This window comes from Tachypleus tridentatus, chromosome 11 (assembly GCF_004210375.1).
Source record: "Tachypleus tridentatus isolate NWPU-2018 chromosome 11, ASM421037v1, whole genome shotgun sequence".
NCBI lineage: Eukaryota > Metazoa > Arthropoda > Merostomata > Xiphosura > Limulidae > Tachypleus > Tachypleus tridentatus.
Window position 1 is genome coordinate 36,073,470 of NC_134835.1, and position 27,268 is coordinate 36,100,737.

At 35.3% G+C, this 27,268-nt stretch overlaps 1 protein-coding gene across 9 annotated transcripts in view; it reads right to left on the reverse strand.

Moving 5' to 3' along the window:
- The window catches only part of LOC143231934 (band 4.1-like protein 4), a 141,076-nt gene that overhangs the window by 76,815 nt on the left and 36,993 nt on the right, over nt 1–27,268 (reverse strand). For all 9 annotated transcript variants that reach the window (XM_076466805.1, XM_076466804.1, XM_076466803.1 and 6 more), the window contains 2 exons: nt 8,856–8,960; nt 858–900 (listed from right to left, as the gene is read on the reverse strand). In XM_076466805.1, the coding sequence (XP_076322920.1) occupies nt 858–900; nt 8,856–8,960 (148 nt within the window). The remainder of the gene's footprint in view (nt 1–857; nt 901–8,855; nt 8,961–27,268) is intronic.

Genomic DNA, 27,268 nt, shown 5'->3' on the forward strand with positions numbered 1-27,268 from the left:
ACTTTATATTTTTAAGAACATTTGCTAAAGAAATGACTCTCACGCTTGTAACGCACCCATAGATTAAAAAACAGAGAAGATATTTTTCTGGTGTCGCGCAGATTAGAAAGTTATAGCATTTGGTTGTTAAGAAAAGCTAATTCACATACGACCTAGAAGCGTAATTATATTATAAGCAAGTCCCAGATACGTATGTTGATTCATCAATGTCACCTTCGATTGCCACACACACACAAAATTACATTGGTACATACATAAATAACGCTTTTTAAATGAAAGAATGGATAATACCAAATCTTAAAGCTTACCAACTTGAAATATATTATATCTACAATTTGCGAAACGTGAACAAAGAAGACTGTCAAAAAGGTTATTTAAACTGTAGCATTGTTAAGAGCACATTTAAAACAAGTACCAAGCCAATAAAGCATGCTTTCAAAAAGGTTATTTAAACTGTAGCATTGTTAAGAGCACATTTAAAAGCCAACAAAGCATGCTTTCAAAAAGGTTATTTAAACTGTAGCATTGTTAAGAGCACATTTAAAACAAGTACCAAGCCAATAAAGCATGCTTTCAAAAAGGTTATTTAAACTGTAGCATTGTTAAGAGCACATTTAAAACAAGTACCAAGTCAATAAAGCATGCTTTCAAAAAGGTTATTTAAACTGTAGCATTGTTAAGAGCACATTTAAAACAAGTATCAAGTCAATAAAGCATGCTTTCAAAAAGGTTATTTAAACTGTAGCATTGTTAAGAGCACATTTAAAACAAGTACCAAGTCAATAAAGCAAGCTGTCAATGAGGTTATTTAAATTGTTGCATTGTTTAAAGCACATTTATAGCAACTACCAGCTTACCCTTTAACTGTTTCGCCACGTTCTTGGTTGGATCTAACCAGTGCTGAAACAGATAAAAAAAAAAAAAGAGAAATGGAATGAAAGATCTTATCACTCCAGAATTACTTAAATATACCTTCAGAAAACGAAGGACATAGAGTAATTACATATATTAAGAGAAAAGCTATATGTATTACATGAAATATACGTGTATTTAAAGGTATTTGGGGCATTGTGTCGACTAGTTCATATTTTAGCTATAACTTTAATCATAAATTTACAAAAAAAACGTAAATATTTAAGGAAACATTTACGTTAAAGTAAACAGATTCCACCTGTTCAAAATCGGTGAATCAATCGAAAATTTAAAAAAACACACACGATTTTTTATGCTTTCTGATTATCCAAAATAGAGCGTATATACAGTTCCCAAGCGTTTTGATAATAATTATTTGTTGATGTGATTAATCTTTAAAAAAAATGTGGAAATGTACGAAAAACGATCGTGGTGAATAATATAATATAAGAAATTTATTCCAGGGATACAATCTTTAGTAAACATAAGTGATTGGGTTTTATATAATTTTCTATCACGATGGCCTTGGTTATGAACTATTAATCTCCACAGTAATTGCCACTGCAGGGGCGTTTACGTGGTTTAGTGGGGCCTCTTCCTCTTTTTATCAACTGTGAGCGGGCGGCGACTTTCGAGGGCGTGCTTGAACAACCCCAAAAGCACAGCAGTCTGTAGGAGATGCGTCTGTATGTGGTATACTAGTGAACTTGTGTAGTTATATTTTGTCACAGAAACATTAACTTGGAAGTGTGTCTGGAACGTTTGTCATGGTGGAGACATACCTCACTGACATACGTTTTTATTAAGAAAAGTTTATTACCTTCTCGTTTTCTCAATCTCCAGGTGTTTAACTCACAATTATAGCTGTCAACTGCAACCATCATAAATGTCTTAGATAAACTTTCAAGAAATGTTCTGTAATATTTATCTAATCTTGGAAGGGGCAATATTCGGTTCTTGTGTTATTTTTTGTAGATGCAAACACGCGTGCATTTCTTGTTTACAATTCAAAGTAGTTTTTTATTTTAGCTGCAACAAATCAGTGTGTGTTGAAATTACTTCCAAAAACAAGATGTTTAACGTTTTTCACTACCTCTGGTGTGCGACTGGTAGTCTGTTGTGCAGTAACCATTTTTTGCTACTGGAAGCACACTTTTTAACTACAGTTTTACATCTCTTCAAACTTCCAAACGTTTGTGCATTACGTGTTTTTTTTTTTTATAATCACAAAGTTGGAAAACTTTGCATTGCAATGTCGTGTGATGTAACCCTTCCAGAAAAAAAAACCCTTTTAGGCATCACCGACACTTGCAACTCCTGACAAAGTTAACTCTATTATAATCCACCTAAAACACAACAACAAACAGAATATACACATACAATGATTACAGTTCTAAATGACAAATAAAAATATATATACATTTCACTAAGCGGGAGAAAATAAATAAAAGAACTTCATATAAATCTTGAAATTATATTCATTGTGATTAATGATAACATTGTCAAATACCTGTGATAAACAAAGGTAAAAAACTATCCCACTGTACGTGTCATCAACAATAAAAAAAACTTTATAGAAACCCATTGATCAATCTATAACAGGTGCAATTCCAATCTACGTACATTTTTAGTATAATTAATCAATCTACATCAATCTTTCCACTGACTTATCTGTGGTAAACAACCAACCATATCTTTAGATACCACTCACAATAACCTGTTCACCCATGACACATTTTCTATCGAACATCCGGTTTTCTTGTATATTCTATCCGAATAATATCTATATGATTCTAAAAAGTTCCGACGACTGGTACAGAATGCTGAGATTCAGGAGTACTGCTAGTATCTTGACAAGGGCTTTGAACCTCTGCTGTATTTGGTTACTAGAATTCCATTAGATCAAAAGAAGTACATTGCAGTATGTATGGATTATAATTACAGCTCGATATGGACTTGTGAAGTGCATTAGGACATTTATAATTAAATGTGAATACATGTTAACATACATTCCAGACATCCTGTATACTCATAAAACCTCCAAAAAGTTTTATTTCCTGAATAAGAAAAACAACAATGATGTTATCCATAAGTCAAATTTCACCACATGGTTTAATTTTCAAGCAAGCTCTTGGGCCAAGGAAACATTGATGACAAGTCTTAGGATATAACTAAAATAATTTGTTTTTAGATAACATATATATATTTAGTTTTTCTGTGAACAAAAGTAAATGTCACAAGCTTTTTCGAATGTTTATGAAACTCATTTCATTGCATGGTTTAATTCTCACTAAAGCACCTGTTAAATAGGCCTGCCATACTTTCTTTAACTTAAACAATCACGACATCTGGGAGCAAAGCAGGATAGGAATTTACAGGTGTGACATTTCAGTATTGTAAAATGAAATTGCAATCTACCTCATATACAAGCTCATTGAAAATATGATAAATAATAATGAAATAAATAAAAATATCAAAATAAGTAAGCCGTAACTCTTTCCTTTACCATCTATTTATCACGTAATTTGGTAAATGCAAAAGAAAATTAAATATATCTTTATAAAACGGTAGTCTGTGAGCTGGATTTCCTACTGAGCTGATCTTTACTGATAGTAGCAGCTAATCTCAATAAACTAAAATCACGTTTTCAGCTCAAGGATAAAGTGTTAAACATATCTATTCTTTCATTAAGTTTTTGAGGGGTAGGTATTATTAAAGTTGTCATTGAACTTACTATACTTACCGAGATAACAATGGAGCAATATGATTAATTTAGTACTGTGTATAATTACTAACAACTTCTGAAAAGGTATGGTAGTTATAGATATGGGAAATAAAAGTTAATTATAAATGAATAAATCTAACCCTATATTATAAACTGACTAATTACAGTTATTGAAATTGAAAAATAGCTTATAAATGAATAAAACAAATATTTTATTACAAACTGAGTAATTATAGATAAGATAACTGAAAAATAACTTGTAAATAAATAAAGCTAATACTTTATTATAAATTGATTAATTATAGATATTGGGATTGAAAAGTAACTTATAAATTAATAACCCCAATCCTTTATTATAAACTGACTAATTACAGATAATATAACTGAAAAGTAAATTGTAAGTAAATAAAGTTAATACTTTATTATAAATTGACTAATTAAAGATATAGGTACTAAAGAGTAATTCTTAAATTAATATCAACAATCCTATATTATAAAGTAATTAATTATAGATGTTAGATTTAAAAAGAATTTATAAATTAATAACCCCAATCCTTTATTATAAACTGATTAATTATAGATAATATAATTGAAAAGTAAATTGTAAGTAAATAAAGTTAATACTTTATTATAAATTGACTAATTAAAGATAATGAGATTGAAAAGTAATTTATAAATTAATAACACCAATCCTTTATTAAAAACTGACTAATTAAAGATATAGGTACTAAAGAGTAATTCTTAAATTAATAACAACAATCCTCTATTATAAAGTAATTAATTATAGATGTTAGATCTACAAAGAATTTATAAATTAATAACGCCAATCCTTTATTAAAAACTGACTAATTAAAGATATAGGAAGTAAAGAATAATCTATAAATTAATAACAGCAATCCTTCATTATAAAGTAATTAATTATAGATCTAAAAATAATTTATAAATAATTAAGGCTAATAATTTATTATAAACTGACGAAACGTTACATAACGTTAGAAATGAGTATATAAGAAAACGAAAACCTGGTAATAATAGACCATATTAAGTCATCACGAATAAAGAACAGCAAATATTATTAGCACATGAAAAATGTACATATAAATTTACACGATCCTTATTATTAGGACTCACAAACGTACATAATTCTTATTATGCGTTTTATTTTTATTCTGATTCTGAATGCTTTATTATTTCTCGGTAACGTTTCGCATGATTAAATCAACTTTGAAGAACTGGGCTTTAACACATTTTTACATTTTGTTTAATGCAGTTTGGGTATTCTGTGTTTATTAAAACACCACCACTTTCCTGAGGATAAAGCTGATAAAACATTAATGTGACGATTCACACACGTACATTTTAGTACTCTACAACAGGATCAACTGATTACTTCAGAATTTCAAAACAATTTAAATAAACCCAAGTTAGGAAAGCAATTACCACCCACCCCTCTACACGGTTTCATTAAATCACTAATAAGTTTTCTGCAAAACAAGTTTGGGCTTTTATGTTTGCAGTATGAAGTTTCAGGATATTCTAAAGACAAATTTTCAGCAACATGCGTCGCAAAAAAGACTTAAACATCATTTTAAAGAGTAGTTGAATTCCTTTATTTACGTTGTTGGGAACGTTTTGTTTTCAGAGAACTGGAAGTTTTTCTTTGTTTCTTTAAAATATATTACCAATGTTTTATAGAGATTCCAATATACTTGACATGATCATCAAGTAGAAAAACAAAGCGTGCTCGTACAGAATCAATTTCATACTTTTACACGAAGTTAACGCTAGAAAACAAAGTAAGAAATCATGACTTGATTGTCAAAAGCACCTGAGGTAAAATATGCGGGACTGATTTATGTTGTTCAATCGTATGGACATCTTAAATCAGAGAGATTTAAAAAAAAATAAAAATATGAAAGGGTCATTGAAACAATAGGTTTACAATTCCTGGAAAAGAATAATATTTAGTCCTCAATTTTCTAAACTTAACCTATTATTATTTTCATCTTTGCGAATATATGTTACTATGATTGATTGCATTGTAATGGTAGATATTTCAATCAACGTATAAGCTAATAGTATATAGCGTCTCTTTGTAATGAAGAGATTTCTTGTAAATATGAAAAATCACTTAGATAATACAGTAAAGACACAACCTACTATTAAACTTTTTACATCTTAGATCTCTCTATTTTAGTCACTCACATAACTGAAAGTAAATTACACGATGAAAAATTTAAACAATTCTAATAATTTATAATGTTTCCTAATCTCGAAATTCAACCACATAAATATATTATGTTATCTGGGTTTTGACAAACTGTTTGCCTTGTTTTAATATATATTATTAGCATAAACAGTTTTTTCTTACTGTCTGTATTACCCGACCAGACATGGTATTACCTATTTTGTCGTATCATGCATGTTTCTAGTCCTTTACAAGTTTACATTTACATCAAATTAAATATATTTATTTATTTATAAAATTCTGGAGAACTTTTAAGAAACACGCGATTACCGAGCCAGTTCAGGTTCTTATAATTAGAGATTTTTATTTCATTTTATTATGACTTCAAGTCCTATTTATTTACTTTATCAAACTGGCACCAGTTAAGCCTGTTTCCTTTGTGTCATGGTTGATACCAGGTATGTTTTAATCAACCTAAGCTTGGAAATGTTTTACTCTCCACCAGTAGAGTCCTCAATGCCACAACGGTATATTCAGCTGACTTACAATGCTAGAATCCGGGTTTCGATACTCGTGATGAGCAGAGCACAGATAACATATTGTATAGCTTTGTGCTTAATTAAAAACAAACAAACAAACCACAAATTCAGCAGAATTTTCACTGCGAGAAAAGTGTTGAAAGACTACGGTGTTATCACATTCTTTCCCAAGAGTTGGCGGTGGTTGGTGATGACTAGCTGCCTTCCCTCTAGTCTTACACTGCTAAATTAGGAACGGCTAGCGCAGATAGCCCTCGTGTAGCTTTGCGCGAAATTCAAAACCAAACCTTCCATTGCGCTTACCGGTCACTATTGTTTGAAACGCTCGACAATTGTAGAAACACCGCCAATCGTTGAGTTGTTGCTGAAGTATCAAAAATGAGTTCAAGGGGCTTTATTAAAACACTTCGTGAATTTTTATATTGGTTTAACAGACGGCGAAACAGTTGGTGTCAATACAGTATAATTCTGTGACGAATGTCTATTAAACAAAAATTGACCTTGGATTATCGAATAAAGGATATGATTACTTCAGCTCTTGAATAAACATCCTCCTTATATGAATTCATCTGTTTTGTTTGTGAAAATTTCCCAGTGACTTCAATTTCTTCTGCATGTTTCCTTGCACCCATCAATATCTTTTCAAAACCTTCAACAGTCCTGAGCTGCTGAAAGAAATGAGTTTTTCTTGTTGCGAAATGACTCCAGATGTATGAATATCAGCATCCTTTCATTACCTGCTGCCAAACGTTTCATGTAGCTAATTACTACACAAATATTAAACACAATCAAATAATGCAAGACACTTCAAGCAGAAATTTGGTTTGTTTTGAATTTCGCCTAAAGCTATACGAGGGCTATCTGCGCTAACTGTCCCTAATTTAGCAGTGTAAGATTAGAGGAAAGGCAGCTAGTCACCACCATCCATCGCCAACTCTTGGGCTACTCTTTTACCAACGAATAGTATAACTGACTGTCACATTATAACGTCCCCATGGCTGAAAGGGCAAGCATATTTGATGTGACAGCGATTCGGTAAGATCCGAGGCCATAGACAGCCACAAACAACCATCCAATCTGCAAAATTATAGATGGTGAAAATTCTTCTAACTGATTCAATTTGGAAGGAATGCAGGAAATGGAGCCACCTAGCCTGTTTAAACTAAGCTTTATGGATATATTTTATTTTTATGGTATCAGTTTCAAGATATTTCAAATAAGTTTCTTTTTCAAAGAATGTCTCTAATTATTGGATCGAATTGACTAATAACAAAATTTTAAGAAAATAAACTTTAAAAAATTTACCAAAGCTAGTAAAGGAATATCACCTTTTATTCTTCCGTTGTCGAAAATAAAACATATAAAACAGTTTGAATTTCGCGCAAAGCTACTCGAGGGCTATCTGTGCTAGACGTCCCTAATTTAGCAGTGTAAGACTAGAGGGAAGTCAGCTAGTCATCACTACTCCCCGCCAACTCTTGGGCTACTCTTTTACTCACGAATAATGGGATTGACCGTCACATTATAACGCCCCCACGGCTGAAAGGGCGAGCATATTTGGTGCGACCGGGATTCGAACCCGCGACCCTCAGATTACGAGTCGCACGCCTTAACCCACCTGGCCATGCCAGCCCGCGTATGAAATAGAACCCACTATTTTGAGATATAGTATCAGATGACAAACGCCAGGTGGTTCTGTAAATAGAAGTAAGCAGATCTTTTTGTTTTTATAAGAGAATTACACAGGAATAAGCCTAAAACGTGTAAAGTTGAAGAAATACTTCAAACAACATGGCGTACAGACTCGTGTAAGTATGAGTTCGGTGCGACATTTATAATATTTGACGGCGTATGTTTATTTTATGGAAACACATTTCTATTGAATTATAAGAATTTACAGTTTGATTCAAAAGTTTCTAAAGAAATAAAAAAAATGATATTTATGGGCGTAATCGAAAGTTCTTTGCTTTACCGCTAGTCGAACAAATTTATATGTAAATCATTGACACGTAAAAAACTGACATGTGAAAGCACTTAGAAAAATATATTCAAGTGATATTTATCGGAGTTGTTGGCAAATAAGATGAAACGCCCATTTTGGTGCCAGGAAACCTGGTGACTAGAATGTATACTTACAATCATTGATAATTTCATGATTCTAGCAATGTAAAGGTAAATCGTAAGTATGTGTTTTATGGTGGATACAGTTTGTGCAATAAACATGAACATTCTACAAGCACACGGATATTATTTAATACTGATATTGAGGCTATGTATTGAACAAAGCTATTGTTATAATTTCCAAACAATAACAACAAACAGAAATCCGTATACATAAGTCAGATACAAAATAGGCAAGTAGAAAACTAAGTCCGATTGTCAATGACTGATCACTTCAAAACTGGAGATTTTACAAATGTTAAGGTAAGGGATTTACAACGTTAAAATCCGGGGTTCAGTTCCCCTCGCGATAGATAAAGCACAGACCTACCCTTTGACCCGACGAATCAACGAAACGTAGACCAAAGTAGGCCGTTTCCAACAAATTCAGATGTCTGAAGACAACATCTAGTAGGTCCTGACCTCTGGTGGTATCCTGTTAAAAGAAAGGGCAGATAAAAATTTCGATTAACATAAAATTCAGTCAAATCATAACTTCGTGCATCATGCTGAAGACTCGCTTAACGACCATTTATTATCATTAACTTACCATTCAAGGCATGCCAGCCTGGTCTATTCTATACACAACAGGCGTAAATCAAACAGCAGATGAGACAAACCAAAATATGATCTGCATTATAAAAAAATCTGTATGCCAATCAAGTTACACGCCCACACAGCAGATAAGCAGGACGGCTAATTACTACAAATTGTATTCCTAAGTTCTGAACGTAGGCTACGAAGTTATATTAACCAGTATAAATGGTTCTTGCGTAGGGTGGGACATGAAAACAGTTCGTCAATGTTACCAAATACACGGGGAAAAATACACACGTTAATGTTAATAATTAGGTTACATAGAGATACTTACAACTGTGTATTATATATTCATAAAATGCTGTTCTTATTTCACGAAAACAAAGAAAATCTCGTACGCATAAATTAAATGTGAAATGTAGACCACATAAAGCATCGTCTCCTTGGCTAATATATACTTACAATATCGGAGACGCTTACCATACAAAAACAATATATATACGAGTGAGAACCGCTTTAATTAGTTAATGGAACCGCTGAGGAAACATTATATGTTGTTCACAATTGTCTATCGCAATAAAAGAAAACGTATCACAAATATATGAACACAATAATGATAACTCTGAGAGACGTCAACGTCTAGTTAGTAAATACGGATTTTTCAACACTATTTTTATGTTAAAAGGGGTTTATTTGGTCTTGGGAGGGAATATTATGGAAATAACAGTTCTTGGTATTTTCTTACGTGATGGGCCCGGCATGGCCAGGTGGGTTTAAGGCATTGGACTCGTAATCTGAGGGTCGCGGGTTCGAATCCCCGTCGCACCAAACATACTCGCCCTTTCAGCCGTGGGGCCATTATAATGTGACGGTCAATCTCACTATTCGTTAGAGTAGCCCAAGAGTTGTTGGTGATGATTAGTTGCCTTCCCTCTAGTCTTACACTGCTAAATTAGGGACGTCTAGCGCAGATAGCCCTCGAGTAGCTTTGCGAGAAATTAAAAAAACAAACAATCTTAGGTGATGAGCGGGGAAAGCAGTCATTAAAACCGTTGAAATCGTGCGTTTTCTCACAAATAAATTAGTTTTCAGCATATCGCATTCTATTCTTTCCTTAACATTAGTTACATTAATATTATTGGCTAAAAACATCAATAGATAAACGTGGTTGGTTGATTACGATATAGTGTAAAGCTTTGCACGCCACAAGTAAACTCGATTTTTAGCGTCGTGAGCCTGAAGATTTATCTTCGAGCCACTTGGGGGCTGTGAACAACGTTTGTGTTACTTTAATTAAAGTGATTTGTTTGCCAGAACAAGTTTATGTACGATATAATGATGTCGTATGGAATCTAGAAGCTTTGCAACTCTTCAAGTCTTACATTTTCGGAAAGTTTATGATTTATAAGAACAGGAGTGAATTAACGAATGAATCAGACAATAAGTCATTCAGTTAGTGAATCTGTGTTATCGATTACTGAGTGTCTCATTCAGGAAGTTTAACAACTAAGAGACTGTTAAATTTTATTCGTGGGATAGGCTTATCAACCAGCACTTTGTATCGCACAATCAAAGAAATAAATCGCTTTTCTCAACATCTTGTGGACTGGAACTTTCATTATTGATATCAAGCAATAAAGCGATAGAAAACATTACAACATCGGTGATAGGAGTGGTATTAATTTTGTGTACCCACTGCCAAGGATTGACCCTATCTTGGATGATTTATCTGAAACAAAATGTATTCAACATTGAATATAAAGAGTAGTTGTTAGAAATTATACGTGGATGAAATAAGCAGAGAGAAGAAAAACCTCCACTGTACCTTGAAAAATTGGTTGTGGCATTTATTGTGTTTCCATTTGTAATATGTAACGCACCAACTATATCTCAACAACAAATGAATCAGCTTCTCTTTGGATTACCCTGGAATGTAGCACTTACCTGCTTCAGTGACATACTCAAACATAGGAATACCTCGTATAATGATTGTGGTAAGTTCAGAAATGGTTTGGTTTGTTTTAAATTTCGCGCAAAGCTACAACAACAAAGAACAGTCACATCTGGCACACTTCTCACCCCAACCTTTCAAGCCTTTGGTGTTAAAAACACATTGGAGAGAATAAGATAATGCTTCTATTGAGTTTGGTGTTACAAACTGGCACAACTTGTGTCAGCTGTGCTGCAAGAAAAAAGACCGATCAAAGAATCCGCATAAACAACTACAGCAATGCTGTTTTGAAGCACCAATGGAAAAGTTTCCGTTATTGTGCTGTGTCTTCTGCCACAGAATAACAACGGGAATAAATATATCAAGTTTTAGATGCATTATTTTATCAAATGACCTGAAACAGGTAGCAGACACTATAATGCGAAAATTTGTCAACGAATTTGTCTCAAGATTTAGAGTGGTCATGGAACTTTTCTCAGATCAACGGTGGAACTGTGAATCAGTACTATTTGTAATGATGTGCAAAAATGCTTGAAAAAAAACAAAACACATCTGGACGGCTGTTTATCCATTTTCTGACGAAATGTTTGAGAAGTACAACGATACACTTTGAAAATCAATTACCTATTTATACAAATGAACATAAAAAACACTTGGGACCAAGATCCTTCCCTGACACTTATGAGTTATCGAACATCAGTGTATGAAGCTAAGGGCAGCACATTAGCATCACTGATGTTTGGGAAAGAACCCAAAGTTCCATTGGAGTATCTGTGTCCACATTTAGAGCTGACCATGCAGCAGTCTCCACGAAACATGCATATACATATTAAGGAATTCTTTTAATGTCATATATGACTTTACTCGAGAAATAAGGAAATACGCTAGGGATATGATGAAAGGTCACAATGATATAAATGCTTATAGTAGTTATTTCATTGTGATTATAATGATATGGTTGTACAATTCTTAACACAAGAAAAGACGCCCTCTGAAGTTAAGCAGGTGCTGGAAAGGATCTTATGATGTAGCAAAAAAAAAAACCGAAATCAGAAGAATGGGTATTTCACGAGTAACCTAAGATTGTCTGAGCCTCGTGACATGTTGTTGGATTCACAATAGAAAATATCGATCAATAGCGAGATTACCTATTTTAGTCATTTTGCCTTTTTTTTTTTTAACTTTTAAATTGTGGTATGACATTATATACTCCAAGTTACACTACTATACAAAATTATCCACATTTACTAACTCATTGGCCCGGCTTGGCCAGGTGGTTAAGGCATTCGACTCCTAATCCGAGGGTCGCGGGTTCAAATCCTCGTCACACCAAACATGGTAGCCCTTTCAGCCGTGGGGAAGTTATAATATAACGGTCAATGGCACTATTGATTGGTAAAAGAGTAGCCCGAAAGCTGCCGGTGGGTGGTGATGACTCGCTGCCTTCCCTCTAGTCTTACACTGCTAAATTAGGGACGGCTAGCACAGATAGCCCTCGAGTAGCTTTGTGCGAAATTCCAAAAAAACAAACAAACAAACTCTAGTCTTACACTGCTAAATTAGGGACGGCTAGCGCAGATAGCCCTAGTGTAGCTTTGCGCGAAATTCAAAACAAACAAATAATACTCACTCATTATTTTTTGATATGTGCGTTTAGCTTATTTCTTAATTTCCCAGTGTCTAAGGCAAGCTGAGAAGTGCGTATATATAATTTGCACTACTTTATGTTGCGTTTTAAATTTGTGATGCTTGTTTTTGTTTATTATAAATTATTACTAATCAGAGTTTTGGATTTGCTGTTTTTAACGCTGTCCTTCCTACTGATTTTGTCTTATTTTACTTGAATATTCAGTATTAATATTCTCTCTCTCTATATATATATATGTATTAGTAGTCATGTATATGAGTATGTCAATTGGAACAGAAAACTAGTCTTGTATCGAAAAACCAAAATATACTGAAATACCTAACCTGTAATAGTACGGAAGTACATGACTACCAAGACAACCACAAAAGTCAATATTACGATGTTTTCTTCATACTTTACTTCACAAGGGCCGGCGTGGTCAGGTGGATAAGACAAAGCTACACGAGGGCTATCTGCGCTAGCCGAACCTAATGTAGCAGTGTAAGACTAGAAGGAAGGCAGCTACTCATCACCCCTCACTGCCAACTCTTGGGCTACTTTTTTACCAACAAATAGCGGAATTCACCGTCACATTACAACACCCCATGGCTGAAATGGCAAGCATGTTTGGTGTGACAGGGATTCGAACCCGCGACCCTCGGATTACGAGTCGAGTGCCTTAACCACCTGGCCATGCCGGGGCCCAACACCTAGAACGTTCACAAATGCTAACTATTGTGTCCAGCTCTTAATAAAGAGTGAAGTAGCTTGTACATTTGGCAACTCATCGGCAGTCACTTGTATAACTTTCGTATTTAATTTAAGAACGGATTATTAGTTATACTGATTCTGTCGCAACATTACCATATGTGGATAGAAGGTAACCGTATCATCTTTATCCACAGTCAAACAACTGAGAAAGGTTGGAGATACGTAGTACATAAGTGCCCGAGGAAAACTAATGACACGGTGCCTACTACAGATTTTTTTTCTTTCTTTTTAGTTTGACGATTCCCATTTGAAAGGCATGGAGTGGGTTGTAAAACACTAACAAATGATACAGCTGACTCACAGAGGTATACAGCGCCACATAAAACCGTCACAACGCCTACGTAAAAAAAAAAAAAAATGTATGTAAGGATAGAACTTATAAGCTCAACTTCAATGGCGAATAAGTATATGACACAGCGACATGTATATCAATAGTCAATACCTTAATCTGGGATTTCAATCATGATAAATAAAACACCGAGGACTCTAAATTCCCTTACGGGTTATTTAATAATAACACTAAAATAAATAAATAACAAAAGGCCACGCTAAGAGGATGCGAATTTCTTTCAAGTGAAATATATAGCGACATGGGATACATCGTTGAAATCGTTTTCAATCGCACGAATTCTAATAATTTATGCAGTGAACGTTGGTTTATCATGTAATATGCACGTGATCACGCAGTTTGTAGTGAAATAGAACGCAGATTACGGTGAAAACACAACGAAGCGTTTACATACTTCTAAAGTTCACTTGAAAGTTAAAAATCACGTTGCTAATTAACACTGTTGTCCTACATTTTACACAAATAGTTGTTCATATAGAGATATCCGTCATTTTTCTAATTACAGAATTAAGTTGTGGTTTCAGACGTAAAATGTCTTATTCGTAAACAATGAGGTACTTCAATTTTTCGAATTATCCGACTTTAATATAGTTTTGTGTGGGTTTTCCCTATAGCAAAATCACGTCGGTCTATCTGCTGTGATCACCGAGGGGAATCGAACCCGTAATTTTAGCGTTGTAAATCCGTAGACTTAGACTTACCGCTATTCGGCTATAAGCCACTTCATCCCTCTGACCACGGAGCTTGATGAGTTTGTCCTGTTTTAATTTTCTAACTTGTAATGTTTACATACAGACAAACAAAGGTAGGTACGGTTATATGCTTCACGCGTAGAGTGTTAAAACAGTATTTCATCATGAATTATTTATGTAAGATATTTATATATTACACGATACTCAGGCTTACCACCAGGTGTTCAAATCAGTAGATACTTTCAGTATGAAGGAAAGAATATTTTAAGGTTAACCTTCGACCTAATATCTGAATGACAGTCATACACACTATCTACACAGTAACGAGTAATTTTCGTTTTATTAGAGCTCGCCTGTTACACATATACATATATTTATAATTAGAATACACTCGTTCATGAGTTAGGAAAACCGGTTTAAAACCTTAAACATGGTCTATAAATCTTTAACGCTATCATAATTGTACTTGGAGAAGCATATTAATCACTGAAAACGTTTTTTTTTTTGGAAAACAAGAAACCTTGTACAGAGAAGTTTGTATGGAAACACGACTGGTGTCACAATCATCTTATTGTAAAATTGGTTACTTATTCCAAATGAACTAACAACAATATTCTATTTTTTGTAATTTTATTTCTCTTTGTGCAGTATTTCCACCTAAAAACAATGTTCCTGGTCAGTTTTTTTCTACACCCACACAAAGACTAGCATATATATATATATATATATACACACACAAAGGCAAAAAACGTGAAATAGTCCACCCACTCTTCTACAGGGTGTTCGGAAAGTCACTGTATACTTATATATTTATTAACCGACATGTTTCAATATAGAATACAGGAGGTAAATATGAATGACAATTATAAACAATGTTGAAAGTGACCACCGTTAGCATAAATAGACGCCTGGATCCTTCTTATTTTGTTTCTAAACACCGCTATCAGATGCTGGCTCGAAATAGACTGAATAAAATATAGTTACAAAACTGCACAGTGACTTTCCGAACACCCTGTATTTTCGATATTCTATGTGTTTATATTGGTCAAGCTAACTTGGCAACTTTTTCTGTCAAAACTACATTTATAAGAACATGGGAAAAAGATGGCATTTTATACATATCTTAGAGAAAGTTTACACAGGACTACCAACAGAAACGATACATTTTCATATTTCTTTGTTTTTGAATTTCGCGCGAAGCTACACGAGGGCTATCTGCGCTCGCTCTACCTAATGCAGCAGTGTAAGACAAAAGGGAAGGCAGCTAGTCATCACCCCTTACTGCCAACTCTTAGGATACTATTTTACCAATGAATAGTGGGATTGACTGTCACATTATGACGACCCCACGGCTGAAAGGGCGAGCATGTTTGATGTGACGGGTATTCGAACCCACGACTCTTAGATTACGAGTCGAGTGCCTTAACCACCTAGCCATGTCGGGGCATCATATTTGTCTATACAAAGAGAGAGTATGACAATATTTGTCTATACAAAGAGAGAGTATGACATAAGTCTACCACTGCACGTACTGTTCTTCAAAAGACAAAACTACCACAGCGATTTGAAAGTGTTTTTTTTGCAATTTCTCAAATGTAGCAATAGTTGATAGAAATTTAATGATAATAAATTATATATATAAACCTTAACTTGAAGACTTGATACTAAAGAACTGTAATATTCATACGGAAATTCTGACTGATCGTCAACAGCAAATAGCTTGGAATTTCTGCGAAAACAGTTGATACAGTTTAATGCACTGCTGTAAAACGCCAAAGCTGGGAAAACAAGAACCTGTAGGCTTAATAAAAGTGATTAAAATCACGTTTGACTTTAAATAATTTTTACACGTTAATTGACTAATTAAGAATAATGTCACTAGAAAAAAACGTTATCCAGTCGTCGGTCATTTCTTTTGTACGTAGCGTGTGCATGTAAATAAAAAAAACAACAAACAAACGATGAAGCCACCTGGGATTCTTCTCACGCACGCTCACAAATATATGACGTCACATTTACTTATATAATAAGACGCGGACTTCGATAATATTAAAACATTCAGACTGTATCGTAGCACTGACAATGGAATGAACGTACATGATAAACATAAAAGCACTACTGGTAGGCTAGCGTGAATTGGTGATCATGGAACTCGACTGATAATCTGCTAGTCGCGTGTTTGAAACCTATCACTAAACACGCTTGTCCTTTCAGCGGTGTATATATTGTAATGTAACAGTCAGTCCCTCTGTTCGTTGGTAACCAGTAACCCAAGAGTCGACGAAGGATGGTGTTGACTAGCTGCTTTCCACTGATCATCCACTTTTAAATTATGGACGATTAGCGATAAAACTCTCAACGAGTAGTGTTATGCAAAACTCGGCAAACACACTAACATTTAGAGTACCCTGTCGAACAAATGATGTACATGTATAAGTGATCGTGGTTACTACAATCGAATAATTTCTAGAAAAGACACTTCGATTTCACCGTAAGAAATTACCACCATTATTTTCGATTATCGCGCCCATCCTGAAAATGGTGTTAAATGCTACGTCAAGAACACGCCTGAACAATTTTTTTAGGAGTTGTCAAAAACTCAGTCGCAAAGGAATTTTTCACTTGGGCAATGGTGTTTGGATTTTGGCGGCAGACCCACATCTTCAGAGAAGCCAATAACTAGTTTTGAGCACGGATGAGCTCAGCAGGCATGATAGAAGTGGTGAGGAACGGGTTTCCACCGTCCTACAGACAGTCCCAAATAACCATTCTGATTTCATAATCACCCTCTATTACCATAGCAACTTGTAATACATTTGATAAGATTAAAGAGCAAAGGTAATTCTTAAAATTCACACCCGAAAAAACAACATGACATGAAAAACATTTATTACGACTGCTTTTGCCATGCCTTATGAAGATATCACGACCCCTGGTGAGAAAAAAATAAATAATAAGACTGTAAATGTTATAGCCTTCAACATTTAACCATGTATTGCAACTCTTCTTTGTGCATGTGTTCTCAACCCTCTCCCATTCTACCAGTAGGTGGCCACTTTATAAATAAGAAATTTATAACTATCATTAATATTCTAGGTGAACTATATTAAGCAAATATTTTCCAAGTTCAACGTTTGCACGATTTACATCGGAGGTTTAAGAAATAATGGGTTTTGGTTTTTATCAGACAAAAGTTGTGAAGGAATAGTTTCTTTCGTATAATCTGTGAGAAAAGCAAAAATAATAGCAGAGTTTTTGTTTTGTTTTGAATTCGAATTTTGTGTGGTGCATTTTACGCGTTGTCTGTAAGTTAGGACAAATGATACTTTTAGTTTGGCACTCCTTGGTGGCACACCTGTAAGCAGCCATTTTGACCTGAGCTCTCCATCAGTAAATTACAAACTCTAATAGAAAACAATCTATTTATTTAACTTAATACCAATAAAATTACTTACGAGGAATGAAAGAACAATGATCCAGATCACTGACCTCCGTTTTATATGGACTTAAATGGCATCACAAAGAAGAATGGATATAAAAAATGTTACAAAACAAACACCATACATTCTATACAAATAAGCCTTTTTTATTTATTTATTTAGAGTTTGCTATCTGGGCTTTAGAAGGCAATGCATACATAAATATCGGCTACTGACCGGGACATTTCGAAACTTAAAAGGTACTTCAATATTACCTCAGACTAATCGTTATGCTGACCACGTTCCAAATTTATATTTTACGTCCTGCGTATGGCGTTTTGATGACTGTAATAGTTTTAAATCCCAACAGGGGTAGCTGCCTTCTCAAACTACACTTATGTTTTTATCGCCACTGTATTTTTTTCGCGAGCGCTTGAATGCCTTAGTTCTTGAGAGATCTTCACGTTCATAGCCCGTCTTAACTGAGTTGAGTTTTCGCCTGTTCGATACACATACTGCGAGTTGCATTTTGCAAAGTAACATATTTATTGCATTTTCTTATGGTCAGGTTTATCTTGCTATTTATTGGTAAAAGGATAGCAAAACAAAGTGTGTTCAATTCTATCCATACAAATTTGAATCATAGATTGAACAAATAAACAATATTATCATACAACAACGCAATGCATTATTTGTATCACTTTGTAATTATTATTGTGTCTAATAAAAATAATACAGATTATAATTTAAAATTTACTGATAATTTCATTTACTACACGTTTTACAGCTAAGTCGTATCACTCTTGTAATTCTGTAAGCTATGCAGTATAATTCAAAGAAACTTTGGGTAGTTAGTTTTAGAGGTTTTACAGAAAGGTCAAGTTTTTAAAAAAAAGAGCAGATAAAACATTCTCATCTCTTTTAATTATAATTTTGGTTTGTTTTTTTAAATTCGCGCAAAGCTACACGAGAGCTATCTGCGCTAGCCGTCCCCAATTTAGCAGTGTAAGAAAAGAGGGAAGGCAGCTAGTCATCGACACCCACCGCCAACTCTTGGGCTACTTTTTTACTGAAGAATAGTGGGATTGACCGTCACATTATAACGCCCCCACGGCTGAAAGGGCTTCCGTCATGCAGGTGACGTCTTCAAACAAAATACGCTTGCTAGGGTGGTTATTACATTTATAGAACAAAATGTATGATTATCAACGCTTGTTGATGAAGCAGATGTATATTAGAGCATATTTTAAGCTGTCAAGGAATTATGTGTTGTTTTAAGTTCAAAACCTCCATATTTGTGTCAGTAAAGCTTTTTTTTATGCTGTACCGATAAAACAAACAAACGAATACATTATACGTCCGCACTAAAAAGTTTAAGAGTCGTGTTATGTGTGCGACAAATCAATGCGACGTGAGGTTACATTTACTGAGGTTTTTTTTTGAATGGCTTATCAGGTGGGTGCTTCAATCACGTGATTGTATGTAAAATGTCAAAGTTCCTGATATCTCCATGTGACGGTCAAGTAGAAGATCCTTGTATGCTTTAGTCCCTTTGACGTCTAATCTTAGTTTCGACAAATCGGTAGTGATATCACTAACAAAAGCTTCATTTGCCATTATGACGTTCTCGGTCATCGCAAACTTCCCAGCTCCATTATGCACTATATTACTTCCACAGCTTTCAGTCCCCCCTACGAAGTGTTCATAATATTTTAAGCCTTGCTGTGCCTGAAAATTAGTGGAGATGTCTGCTCCTGCCTCTTCGGCTTAGCAAGCACGTGGTTCACAAAGCCAAGAAATTGATGGAAGTTTGTACTTATGTGGGGGGTCTGTCTCTAACTGCGTTAGTATCTGCTCAGCAGAAAGTTTGTGGGACTTACCAGCTACGTCACGATAAACAAAAACACCCAAGAAGCTGGTAGAAGGGTTTTTTTTTTGTTTTTTTTACATGTTCATAGAACTGGAGTTCCATATTGTTGATATTGCTTTGTACATGCATTCTTCACAGTTGTTTTTTTTTCACTCATGGTATGATTTGGACCAATTGTGTACAATTTTAAAAGGCAATTAGGTACACCTTCAAAGTTGGACAAGTTGGCTGTTCATATTGTAATGTAGTGACGAAATATGTTGGACAAGATGCAACGTACAACTACAACAACAGAAGTATTCTGCAGTCTAACATGATTATTATTTATATAAATATAATACCACTGTCTGTTGTATGTTCATTTAACTACGTCGCAGGGTATGGGTGGATCTTCATCATTTTTGACATGGAGGTTAATTGGATCCATACAAATGTTCAGTTTTGTAGATTTTATGGATTTTTCCACTGGGTTTGATTATTTAAATTTTATTTTATTTTCAAACTTAGATTTCTTTTAAGAAAAGGTAATAAGAGGTGCACTAAAAATATCTCACTTGTCAATAATATTATCTACTTTGAAAGTGAGGAAAGACTGACACTCCGAAAAATTTCCTCTACTAGTACTGGAGTTTCCTGTATTCCTCTTATAATCATTCAGAATTTCATCCTATTTCTGTAACAATAATGATAATACTATTATGACTGGCCCGGCATGGCCAGGTGGTTAAGGCGTAATACGAGAGCCGCAGGTTCGAATCCTAGTCTCACCAAACATGCTCACCCTTTCAGCCGTGGGTGCGTTGTAATGTGACGGTCAATCCCACTATTCGTTGATAAAAGAGTATCCCAAGAGTTGGCGGTGGGTGGCGATGACTAGCTGCCTTCCCTCTAGTCTTACACTGCTAAATTAGAGACGGCTAGCGCAGATAGCCCTCGAGTAGCTTTGCGCGAAATTCAAAAACAAACATACTATAATAGTATGTTTGAGATAATTTTTTCAATAAATTTGAAAGTTTTCTTTCACGCGTAACAATAATATATATATTTCTCTGGAATGACTACCAACACACCTCAAAATGTCTTATGACCGTAATATAACATTATACACATACTACTGTTTACGTTACATAAATACCTCAATGAACGTTAGGCCTACGTGTGTAGTTAGTTGTTTTTACGCTCAGTTTTCGGAAATTAAAAGTATGTATAAATGATGTGTGAAAAAAGAAATCCCTCAAATGACTGACACATTTGAAACCGAATTACAATTATAGAATTAAATTGTTACTAGTTATGAATATAAAGCTTTTCTCTCTGTTTGTCCAATACATGCTAGTAACGACTGAAAGCACACAGACTATGTATGCTACTTCAAGTAATGAAAGACGAAACTGGAGAAATCACTTCAGTGTCTCTAGTGGCCAAACCACTGAATGATCTATATTGAGTCAACACCGAAGCTATGAACTATATGCATTCTAAAATTAAAAAATAACTTCTTTACACATTTCTAATCATTCTTAGTTAATTAAACTATATTTGGCAACCTCAAATGCAAAAGTATATAGAAGTTAGGAGACAAACACAGAAACATTACAGTTGGACTGAAGAAAAACTTTTGGATCTCGGGATATCGAGAAATGACAGACTAAACAATACGGTGTAAAATGAAAACAAACCAGAACATTTTGTATCTTTTTCTTTTTAACATTTCTCTTAATTGAATATTTTTGTGATTTACTTGCGTTTAGACATTGCATATGTATGTTTTTGGACCCGGCCTGGCCTGATGGTTAGGGCGCTCGACTCGTAACCTCAGGGTCACGGGTTCGAATCTCCATCACACCAAACATGTTCGCCCTTTCACAAGTGATGGTGTTATTATGTGAAGGTCAATCCCACTATTCGTTGGTAAAAGAGTAGCTCAATAGTTGGCGGTGGGTGATGATGACTAGCTGCCTTCCCTTTAGTCTTACACTACTAAATTAGGGACGACTAGTACAAACGGTCCTCGTGTAGTTTTGCACAAAATTCGAAGCAAACGTTTTTTTTCATAGTCGTGTTTATACGAATAATTAAGATATTCAAGCGAAATCGGAGATCGTTCGACGGATGCTGGGCACCTATTACAACGTATCATTTTATAAGTTCTGAAATTTGAGCTGATTGTTTTGTAGATTTATAATCAATTCTTAATCTAACAAATACTGTGTGAAACCAACGTGTTTGACAAGATTTCAGGCATCGTATCTGACAAGGCTGAACAATTAATGTTCTAAGGAACCTGGGCGTAGGAACCGACATAGCCTCGTATGAAACACATATACGTTTAGTGACAAAACATTAATCATCCTTGTCAACTAGGAAGTCAATTGTAAACACTGAAACATGAAGGTTTTCAATCACATACTGGTATAATAAGGTTATAATTCGTCATGACACGTTAGTTTCAGTTCGGTGCAACGCCTCGCACGTGCTGTGTTACACCCTTGTGTGGATCTAGACAAGCTGAAATCGATGGCTTTAACCAATGACAAATGTTAACTGTCTTTCAAAATAAAAAAAAATCATTTTTCAATCACTGAAAATATAAATACGTTTGCGTATTAGTGATTGAAAAGATTAACATTTTGAGCTAAGTTCCTCATTTCTATCACCGTAATATCTCTACTTTATGCAACCGTTGTATCTCCGTACAAATGGTAAAAGCCCGTGCACATAACAACCAGTAAATGAGAGCAAACGTCTCAGTTAAGATTCTCTACGCTCAAACGATAGCTCTCACATTTGTATCCCAAGGTTATTTCCGTAAGTAATAATTACCTAACTTGAATCATTGTAAGAGCTACACCTAGATCATGTACACATTTGTAGATATATATCCAGATTAGGCGTTTTTTATATTTTTTATTTGGTAAGTAGTCGAAAAAGTTTAAGGATTTCCCATTAAGTCCAGTCGTAAGAAAGTGTATATTGTATACAAATGTTCAACCAAACATACGGGCACTTGCAAAATATTTTAGTTTTTCTGTTGATTCTGGTTATATTGTCGTTAAGGTTGTTTGTTTTTCTTAATATTAATAGCTAACGTACCCGTTCAACGCACGAGAAAAGCATAGAGCCCTCTGGGTACAATAAAGGGTCAGATCCGAACGCTGACACCCCTATGTCACTCCTTATGGCCTCTAAGTGAAGATGCCAGACTTGGTGACAATCAGTCTAGCGGTTCGCCAGTTGTGAGCGGTAACCACACACAGCGTCATTTGTCAAATAATAATTCAGATAAACGGCAAGGAGAAAAGCATAGGGCCCCCGGGGCGCAATAAGGGGTCAGATCCGAACGCTGACACCCCTATGTCACTCCTTATGACCTCTAATGAACATATTAGATTTGTTGACAAGCAGTATAGCGGTTCGCCAGTTGTGAGCGGTAACACACACACGTCATTTGTCAAATAATAACTTAGATATACAGCAAGGACACTAAGTTACTCAATAATACAATCATCTTTTTAACCGCTTCACCTTTTCTTAAAGAGGTGTTTTCACGTCTTCACCCTATCATTAAATCTACGAATATTTTGTTTTCGGTTTTCAAATGCAGTTTTCAACGGATCATTTTACCGACAAGTTTATACATTTTATGATTCATCTTGTGAACAAGGTTATAAAATGGAAGCATCAAAGCATTGCCCTCTAAATAATTACTGCGTACTTGTGTTTTATTCTATTAACGTAGGCCTTAAAGGCGTTTCATAGATATCTTAGTGTCAAATAACCGTGCAAGTTGATTTTTATCCTATATTCATCAGAAGTTATTTAATATTCAACAGCGACACCTAACGACATCAGAACGAAACGTTCCATGGACATCATTCTTTGTTTTATAATCACTTTTAACATTTAAATCATGATACGTTTTGTTGTGTTTTTTAACGTCTATTGCCACGAAAAAGTTTATTTAAATTTCGCGCAAAGTTACTCGAGGGCTATCTGCGCTAGCCGTCCCTAATTTAGCAGTGTAAGATTAAAGGGAAGGCAGCTAGTCATCACCAGCCACCGCCAACTCTTGGGCTACTCTTTTACCAACGAATAGTGGGATTGACCGTAACATTATAACGCCCCCACGGCTGAAAGAGCGAGCATGGTTGGTGCGCCGCGGATTCGAACCCGCGACCCTCAGATTACGAGTCGAACGCCTTAACACGCTTGGTCATGCCGAAGAAGTCAGGCGACATATTCACCACCAAGCAATATTTTGATAACATCTGTGGACTCCAATTCTCTAACCTTTACATTAGTAAATGGAATTGATGAAAGTAGTTTTAAGATAAGCTTACAAAATGTAACGTATATATTTCAAACGACCTTAATAGAAAATTCACTCTTTCGAAAATCAACTGTACTTATGTACCAACATCCTGGCGAATTGTTTATAATGTTATCAAAATAAAATGTTCTAAGAGGATGTCAGAAGACGGATATAAGTAGGTGATTAACAGTTACCTAAAGTGAGAAATGACAAAACAACTACAACTTACCGACGGAGAATAAACTCATTAACAAATTGTAATAACTCACGTCACGTGCACGATAACATTGTCAGACGTAAAAAATTTTGGCCATCAGATTTTATGCTTTACGTGCCATTACGTAATCTTGTCTCGTGGGGTAAGGGGGGGAGTAAAGTTTTCTTCTCTAAGTGAGTAGCAATGTTTTTGAATAAATTGCAATTGTTCCAGCAAGATTGTACAATCCTGCTAAAAACAACAACAACATGAAATACCTAAAAGGTACAAGGGCGAGATGTACGAGCTGAGCAATCAAAAATTCCATTTCAATTAACAAAACAGAGCTGTGGAATCTTGTGAGTAATTGTGATGGCTCACAGGAATAACAAGTGAACTAGTTTGTAATCAAATAAAAAATGCGAGATTTCTTGACTTCTTAATTATCACAGCCGTGGAAGAAACAATAAAAGTAAGGTTTTTTGTTTTGAATTTCGCACAAAGCTACTCGAGGGCTATCTGTGCTAGCCGTCCCTAATTTAGCAGTGTAAGACTAGAGGGAAGGCAGCTAGTCATCACGACCCACCGCCAACTCTTGGGCTACTCTTTTACCAACGAAAAGTGGGATTGATCGTAACATTATAACGCCCCCACAGCTGGGAGGGCGAGCATGTTTAGCGCGACGCGGGCACGAACCCGCGACCCTCGGATTACGAGTCGTGCGCCTTACGTGCTTGGCCATGCCAGGCCCCAATAAAAGTAAATAAAGGTTAGGTTTGCTTCGAACTTTTGTTTTCGTGATTTCATCGTTTTCTGAAAGCGTGTGGATAAAGTGGTGACGCTTGTAGCAACATTTTTCTGGCCCGGAATGGCCAGGTGATTAAGGCGATCGACTCGTAACCTAAGGGTTGCGGGTTTGAACCCCCACTCACATCAAACGTGCTCGCCCTTTCAACCGTGGTGGCGTTATAATGTGATGGTTAATCAAACTATTCGTTGGTAAAAGAGTAGCCCAAGAGTTGACGGTGGGTGATGATGCCTGGTTGTCTTTCCTCTAGTCCTTACACCGTTAAAATAGGGGATCGGTTAGCGCAGATAGCCTCGTGTAACTTTGCGAGAATTTAAAACCAATCCAAACATTTTGCTCAACTAGGACAGGTAGTTAGGGCGCATGACTCGCGATCTGAGAGTCGCGGGTTCGAATTCACAGCTCACCAAACATGATCGCCCCTTTAAGCAGTGATGGCATTGTAACGTTACAGCCAATCCCGCCATTCATTGGTAAAAGAGTAACCCGAGAGTTGGCTGTGGGTGATGATGACTAGCTGACTTTCCTCTGGTCTTTCACAGTTAGATTAGGGATGCGCGAAATTTAAACCAAACCAGCGACATTTTCGAACATTTGTTATCAATAAATAGGGTACTGGGGAACAGAAAAGAGGTATTACACTTACATTTTTCCCGAAGTTGCTGCTGCTCGATATTTTTTGGAATATATTTATTGATAACGAAAAAAAAAAGAACATTTTGAATGATCCGGAAGTGTTAAGATATTTTTGAATTTTTTTTATTTCCTAGAAACTCATAATTTCAATGACACAAACTATAATTTCGATCACCAGGTTGCTACGTCAGAATCTCTTTTATTATTACTTCAGCTGTAAAAAGAAAGAGAGAGAGAAATTTAAGTGTTTTAAACAAGTGTTGGATGTATAATTAGCTCCACCTATCTGTATTTGTTTTGTACCCCATGTTTCGATATCGAAGATCTGGATGTGACTGTAATTTCCAATACGAAAGATAACTTATGCGACATACGGGCTAAAGGGCTAAGTCAAAGTAAACCTTGAAATGCAAGTATAGCCAACCGACTGGATCATCCTCACCTGCATACGGAAGTGAATATATTGCAGTCTAGTCCATGTGTGTCTGTTTGTGTTTCCGTGCGCATATCTCGAACACTAATGAACCTATGTGAACGAAAATTGTATCAAAACTGCCATAGAACTCTCTTCCCTAAATTTGGTAAAAAAAAAAAAAAAAATCCGGATCCAGATTCTGGATCACTTTCGGACATTTCTGTAATGGGAATATAATGCATTTTAGCGGTTTCCGGTTAATAACACTTTAATGTGTGACCGGATTTGCACTACATTTCGTGGGCACGTTAGGGTTAAGACTCCTGACATACTACAAGAAATTATCCGAATTGTTGATCATTCTGGATCTGAGAATATTCTAAGTTTTCCAAGATGAAACTGTACGTTATCTAATAGAAATGCACACAATCTCTCTGATTGCTCCTATTTTGATCTACTGACCAGAAGGAGGGCAGCCAGTTAACAAACTCTTAGCAGAAGGGAAATTCCTGACACTCTGAACCGAATTGCAAGGTTTTACTGACATTTTTATAAAGTATTCACAGCTCGACCCTGTCTGATCTGCAGATCGGCACACTAACCACTGTCAAGTAAACAAAACGTCTTTCTCTGAAAGGTCAAACCACATTTCTTAATCGAATAGTTATTTTAAACACGTAACACCATATCTACCTAAACAGGAACCATACTGTTTATTAAAACAGTCGTGAACTGACACATACTTAATATATTTTCCTATTGTTTCTCAATGGTTAAGATAACCTATTATAAATACTCACCAATTTCTTTTTAATCTCTTAAACATTTATTAATTTTGCAGAACAGATCTTTCGTTCAAGATCATTCTGTACGTTCCTAATTACAACTTTATCTTCCTACTATAAGACCTGGTGTGGTCTGGAAGCGCTAGACTTACAATTTGGGGGTCACGGGTTCGAATCCCGTCAGTGAACGCACTTGCTTTTTTTAGTCTGAGGGTGTTACAGTTTACGATTAATTCCACTTTTTTTGGGGGGGGATGGTGGTAAAAAAGCGACCCGAGAGTTCTAATCCTTCACTTTTGAATTAGTGATGGCCAACACAGATGACTATAGAGTAGCTTTAGGCGAAATTCAGCAAGCAAACAAACGCATCATTACT